The 7,233-nt window shown below is 44.9% G+C and overlaps 1 protein-coding gene across 4 annotated transcripts in view; it reads right to left on the bottom strand.

Annotated features, from left to right (window-relative positions):
• The window catches only part of NRG3 (neuregulin 3), a 1,029,538-nt gene extending 1,022,355 nt beyond the window's left edge, over positions 1 to 7,183 (bottom strand). For all 4 annotated transcript variants that reach the window (XM_044916509.1, XM_044916510.1, XM_044916511.1 and 1 more), the window contains exon 1: positions 6,355 to 7,183. In XM_044916509.1, the coding sequence (XP_044772444.1) occupies positions 6,355 to 7,183 (829 nt within the window). The remainder of the gene's footprint in view (positions 1 to 6,354) is intronic.
• Positions 7,184 to 7,233: the final 50 nt, after the last annotated feature.

Below are 7,233 nucleotides of genomic sequence, written 5' to 3'. Positions count from 1 at the left end.
GCAGGGAGCCAGATGCGGGCAGGGAGCCAGATGCGGGCAGGGAGCCAGATGCGGGCAGGGAGCCAGATGCGGGCAGGGAGCCAGATGCGGGGCTCGATCCCAGGACCCTGGGATCATGACCTGAGCCGAAGGCAGACGCTTAACGACTGAGCCACCCAGGCGCCCCCTTTACCAGTGTCTTTAAAGAAGAAAGAGGTGATTAGAGGTATGGCTTACGAAAAAGAAAAGAAAAGGAAGGAAAAGAAAAACATGCTAAGCTCAAACTTATAGACACATACTCAAGAAAAAGCCTTGGCCCTATATCAAGATATGGGAGAAAGCTTTATTTTAATTGTCTGCTTTGTAAACTATTACTTTTATAGACTTCTTAAATTAACCAGTTAACTACCAGCATTGCAATGCCCCAAATTGATGTTTAATAAATATTCATTAAAATGAATTAAAATATTGAAACATGACATGTATTATGAAGACAACACAACCATATGAAAAGACATAATAGCTTATATTCAGTTGAACTACTGTTTTGTGGAATCACACAACAAATGCTGTCAAAATTTTGTATGATTTGTATGCCAATCTAAGTGGGACAATAAGTGGCCATTAGGCTTTGGCCAAGTTTTTGGAATCCTTCAAATTTTTTTTATTTTAAAAAATAAAGTACCCGAGACAGTATAATAACTCAACTGCATAAATGGGTAGAATTTTTTTTCTCAAATTTCTACATCAACGTAGTCTAACATTGTCTTACCAAAAGGGTTGACTTTTATAACAACTTGAAATGACATGGCGATGTTAAGACTATCTAGGAAAAATTTGAAAGCCTCCTGCTTACACTATAAACTAAGAAATAAAGGGCTTAAAAAAAAAATCAAAAGTCTACAAGGAACCTTCAAGAGAGCCATTATTCAACAGGAATACAAGAAGTCCCAATGAAACAGTGGTAAAGATGGAAAATCAAACTAAGCATCTATCCTACAACTTTCATTAATAATTGCAAGAATGGAAAACACCTATTTAGGTACATTTTTTTTAAGATTTTATTTATTTATTTGACATAGAGAGATCGCAAGAGTAGGAACACCAGCAGGAGGAGTGGGAGAGGGAGAAGCAGGCTCCCCACCGAGTAGGGAGCCTGATGCAATGCAGGGCTCGATCCCAGGATCCTGGGATCATGACCTGAGCCCAAGGCAGACGCTTAACGACTGAGCCACCCAGGCGCCCCTTTAGGTATGTTTTCATCCTGATATTAGAAAGCTTTAAACTGAGTCTGATCCCCCCACCCCTTTCAATATGTATATGGTTCTGGAGGAAACACTTTCCTGGGTGTGGACAAGAAAAACATCTAGGATCTCAAAACGTCTCAGTGGTATTTGTCAACCCAGTACAGCTTTGCTTCACTCAACACAAAAGTCTGAGGATAAAAACAGATTCAAAGGGAAAAAAATGAAATTCAGTTCTATTCACAAGTAATTCAAATGCCTTTTACAGACTTAGATTTATGGCTCTTTCCTTGCTCTTATATATTTCAGGGCCAACTTTCATGTTCCATTTTCAACATCCCAGATAGAATATCAAGATATGCTTGGCACTAGATATGAGAGGTTATGAGGAAAGAATTTCTACAAAAGAAGCAAGCTGAAAATCTGACTTCTTCCCATTATGCTTTGGACAGGAGGAAGAGCTGGGGAAGCATCCCCAAGGGAAGAGAGAACTTGCTCTTCTGCACACCAGACCTCCCGAGACGGAACTGAGTCACCCTGCACCTGCTCTCTTGCTCGTGGCCCAATCTGGACTTGGAAAAGTAACAGACAGAAGTTGCCACAAACCAGCTTCTAGTGTCTGTTTGTTGGGTTTGTTTGGTTTTTTTCCCCCCTTTCTAACTGGTTTACGGATCATCACTGCGTTAAAAAAGGCTATCCAGGAAATACAGCACAAATACAATAGGTGGATGGATTCACAAATCAACCCTGCAAAAGGTCATCTCAATTACCAACAGTATTACCAATCCCTTAGCAGTCATGGGGAACAGAGGAGGAAGGCTTAAACCACACTGTCTTCATGCACCAAGACCAAACTAAAAATGGCTCTAGAAAGAGCCTTGCCCACACCAGCCCGTGTGTGTGTGTGTGTGTGTGTGTGTGTGTGTGTGATGAAGTACAACGTAAGTATCTAAAGAGCAAAACACACAGTATAATTGATTAAAGCAGAAAAGTCTCATAATCCTGTATTAAGGCCAAGGAAATCAAAACATACTCAGGTTGTAACATGTGCTCATCAAAAAGCTCTCAAGTGAATTTCATAAGAAATACTGACCTCTCACTTTGGTGGGGTTGGGACCTGCTATGCTAGAATTCCTTTGAAGGCCTGGATTCATGTAAATAGAGGACAATACATAGAAGTAATTTTATTTCAACAAAGTATTTTTAAGGATGCAATAAAACAACTAAGAGTACTCTTATTGAAAGACTGGAATCTTTTGAAAAGAATACAGGAAAATACTCAGTGTTGGGTGGGGGGATGGGGTAACTGGGTGATGGGCATTAAGGAGGGCACGTGATATAATGAGCACTGGGTGTTATGTGCAACTGATGAATCACTGAACTCTACCTCTGAAACTAATAATACACTGTATGTTAATTAATTGAATTTAAATAAAATTTAAATAAAGAAAAGAAAATACTCAGTGTTATCAAAGGCTATCTTCAAAATTACAACAGGTATGACTAGGTAAAGTTTCAATGAAATAGGCTTGGTTATAATAAAATCACCCCCATACCATGTTTATACATCAATGATACATTCTACATTTACCTCTTCACTAAAAACACTATTTGAGATCTGTGGTCTTACTTATTGTAATTAAATATACACTTTCCAAATAGGGCCCTAACACTAACCAATTAAAAGTAGCTCTTTCTCTTGTCTTCAGTTTCTGAATTTAGCCAATGACTCTGAACTCTGAACTGTTAAAACAGGGCTTCTGGCTGAGTAAAGTAACAATCCATACTGGCACTGTCAACATTCTACATATAAATTTCAAGTCTGAAAACACAATTCATTGTGCTGTAAAAGGCTCTTTGTAAACTGGTCAAAATCACTGTTCCTCTCCTGTCTATAGTAAACCTTCGTTTGTCTTGAAAAATTTCCGAACTAAAAATTTCCGAATCTACCTTCTCAGAGGCAAGATGCTTCGAAGAGGTCTTTGGTGAAATAATCTGGGGGCAATACGTTTAATATATTTGCTTCTAAAAAAATATCTGAAGCAAAAGCAAGTCTTGGGCAGCTAACTGGGAACCCAAGAGATCGCAGTAATGTGGAAGAAAGTTTTGGTCCAGCTCAGGGTCTAAAGGTTGGAAGATGACAAGAGAATAGTCAACCTCAAGCCCTTCCCCTCCTCCTGCCTTTTAAATTCAATCTTTCTTTGTCTTTAATCCAACAGAAAATTAGAGTCTTCTAAAGTGAGCCTCCCGCATAACAAAAATAGCTTTTGTTTTGCCTACTACCCATCAGTAAGTGTGTTTATTCAAGAGTGAACCAGCCCCTTTTCCTCCAAAGAGCTGTGCTGCCTTTACAGACAAGATCCATCTGACTGACCTAAGACAAACACAAAGACATTCATTCTGTAAACCCTGAGATGTTCAATTCAAGAGCCAAGACCCTGGCCATTAAGGAATTAGTGACTTAGTCTTGAAGAAACAGAGCCTTATCCTTAGCTGTCCTCAGGTGCTACAACATAATTCATGACTTTCATTAAAAAAGAAGAAGAAGAAGAAGGAAAAGAAAAAAGAAACAGAAAGAAAAATATATATATACTTAAGTCTGACAGTAGGAACTAGGAAAAAGGGGAATTTCTCTCCTGGGAACTTTAGTAACATAATCAAAACAAGTGAAAAATAAAATGCAAGACATTCAGGCCATTCTTCAGCCCACAGTAGCAGTGCTAATAATCCCTCAAATGAAATCCTTATATCCTTTGGTTAATCATCCTGCAGTCTTGGACACACACACACACACACACACTATCCTTTTCTCTAAATTACCATATAAACCTCACTATTTAAATTCATCTTTTATAAAAACTGCATCATCTTTCTTTCATTAAAATTTCCCTTGTTGATATATGCAAACCAGGTCAGTTTCTATTAGATTTGCATACTAGTGTTTTACCCCTTAATTCAACTCCTTGTTGAAGGTTTAAAAAATAGCAAGAGTTGGACCTCAGATACACATAAAACAAATGCTGCTTATATGTCTAAGTGAACACTGACACCATTTACAGATTCTCCCCCCACCCCTTTTCCTTGGGGCTGAGAGCCTTGTCAATAATCATTACTTATTAAACAGGCTGCCATTCCCTTCTACAGAATGTAGAAAAGGAGCATGGAGAGGTAGAAATAATTACCTTGGGGTTTTCTTTAAAGACCTCCTGAATGCAACACAAGGAAATCAACTGAGAAAGAACATGAAATATCCCCCCCCACACACACACACATATACAGTTGAGAAGTACACCCACACTCCATTATTCGTATTAATTGCATCAAAGGTAAAAAATCTGAGGTCTTCAGGATAGACACATAGATACTTTCAAACCACTGAATACGTCCATACATACACTTGCATATCCTTTATCCTCCACAAAACTCAAGCTAGATTTGCTGAGAGAAGCCTCTAAACACCTCCTGAGAAAATGTGCTCTCAAAAAGACTACTTCAGCCAAAGGAGAAGGAAGCAGCAAGTTATCGGGTTTGACTGCCATTCTGGTTTGTGGCAGATTCCCTCCTTCCCCTCTTCTCTCTGACTCCCAATTTATCTTTTTTTTTTTTCTCCCATAGTCAGGGCATTAAGGAATTTCTCTCTTGGACCTTACCCACAAATGCACTAAATCCTTTTTTTAAAAAGTTTCAAGGTTAAATAACACCCAAGTTAATAAGATCACAGGTCAGAGAAATGAAAAATTGTCAGATGACTAAAAGCAAGCCAGGTATTCCTACTGAAGAGTTAATGATGAGCCCTCTTCCTCTCCAGATGTTATAGCTCAAAACAGAAATACAATGTAAAGACAGTTTTTGGAGAACAGGCTTAAACAGAACTTGAACCGGCAGGCGGGGGATTTGTCCTAAATAACCTTCACAGGTTGCAAACTGTTTCCGATCCTGATCAATAGAGTGAAAAGCTTCCCAACATTTCCTTTAAGAGCAAGGAGGGGGGTAGGGGGTGGGAGGTCAATTAGTCACACAAAACATTTGTAAAAATAGAGAGAAAATATACACCACCTATACAAATACATAGGAAGCTATCACTCTTGGGGTAAACTGGCCAGTGCTGGCAGGAATCGCGCCCAGGCTAAAGATGCTACATTCACAGAGTGACCTGTTTCAAAGGGGTTGGACGTTCTCCCCCTGGAGTGCAGAGAACTCTGTCCAATTCCCCTTACATTTTTCAGGCACAGAGGGAAGGGAGATGAGGTTTCACAGCCCACCTTTGGGAAAGGAACAAAAGCAAACGCTTGACAGCTGAAAAAACTCCTCCTCCGTCAGGACCCTAGAGGCGGTAGCTCGGCAGGGCTCCCTTGCTATTTCCCCCTACTTAACTCACTCTGGGCGGCCACAGAATCAATCTCTACACCCAGGAAGGGCCAAGGGCAGGCTCGGGGGGAGGCGGGTGGGGGATGGAGGGGGGTGGTGATCACTTTAGCCCTACGCCATGGATCGCCTCCTTTCCCTACCTCCCCCAATGGCTTCTAATTAACCCTTCCTGGTCGCTGCCCGGGTCAGGGCTGCTATAAGTCGACAGCTTCATTCTATCAACATTTCCATCAAATTAGCCCCCCACACACACGCGCACACACACCCACACGGACAGAACTTCCCTTTGTGGTTTATCATCGCTCAATTTGCATGTGCTTTTCTTTCACTCCTTCCTACCGGCGGGGAAAGGGCTCAGTGCTTTTGGGAAGGCCCTCCCTCCCTCCCCAGCTCTCAATAGGAGCCGGATCCGGGAGCTCGCCAGCAGGTCTGCAGTGAGCAGAAATCGCGCTCGCGTTAACCCTTTGAAGGGAGTTAGGAGATCTGTTCTCGTTTGGGACCCACTGAAGTAGGCCGGGTGGAGCTTGACTATCTGCCTCCGTTTCCTACCGCCCCCCAGCCCCACCCCGCACACGGACCCCGAACAGACCCGCACCCTTTTCCTCCCTTGCGGCCAGGTTAACTATCTCATTCAGCGGTCCAAACCTGGAATTGGGTGAGGGGTGGAGGATGCGAGAAGACAGGCGGCGGGAGGGAAAAGACAGCAGGAGGGCAAAACGGAAAGTCAGTAGTAAATCAGAGTTCAGACCCGGTGTATACTTACGAAATTTGGGGCTGGTGCTTGTTTCTGGCGTGGTGGTGGTAGAGGAGGAGGAAGACGAGGAGGAGGAAGGGGTGGTGGCAGCATCCTGAAAGGGAGACAGGGTCCAGGACGGAGTAGAATCATGAAGGTAGGAGGAGGTAGCGTATGCCGCAGTGGGCCAGGAGGGCATTGCCTGGGTACTGGGGGTTCCTGGCACCGGGGGTCGGGAGCCCGGCGTGCTGCTACTGAAGAAAGGGGCTGTGGTGGACAGGACCGTCGGGGGGGCCGCAGTGTTCCGTGCGGTGGTGGAGCGCGGGCTGGCCCGGATGGGCACCCGGTGCCCGGGAAAGCGAGTCGGCGCCCGCGTGATGGTCGTCAGGCGGGTGCTAATCCGGTTGGGCGTCCTGGAAGAGGCGGCGCCGCCGGCGGAGGGGGTGGCGGGGGACGCAGTAGAAGTGGTCGTGGTGGTGGTCTCCATAGCCTTGGGGAAGGAGCTGGGCTTGGAGAGGAAGAAGGGGTCCTGGCCCATCCCCTTGGAGTCCACCAGGTCGGTGGGCACGTATTCCTTGACGGAGCCCACCACGATCCATTTGAGGAGCATGAGGCTGAGCCCCAGGCCGATGAAGCCGATGAACAGAGGCACCACGCACAGCCACGTCTGCTGCCGGTTCCACACGATGCAGTCGCTACAGCGTAACTCCCGGGGGGGCTCGGCCGCCCCTTCGCCGCCGCCGTCCGGGCCCCCGCCCGCCGCTGCCGCCGCCGCAGCCGCCGCGGTGCCCTCCTCGGCCGAGGCGGCGGCTGCCGAAGCGGCTCCAGGTGGCGAGGCAGCAGCCGCACCTTCACTCATCCTAGGAGCCGGTCTTCACCTTCGCCCCCCCGAGGGCCGCGCCAGAGGCA

The sequence above is a fragment of the Neomonachus schauinslandi genome, chromosome 6, assembly GCF_002201575.2.
Source record: "Neomonachus schauinslandi chromosome 6, ASM220157v2, whole genome shotgun sequence".
NCBI lineage: Eukaryota > Metazoa > Chordata > Mammalia > Carnivora > Phocidae > Neomonachus > Neomonachus schauinslandi.
The sequence above is the reverse complement of the archived record's forward strand: the minus strand, read 5'-3'. Positions and strand labels throughout refer to the sequence as shown.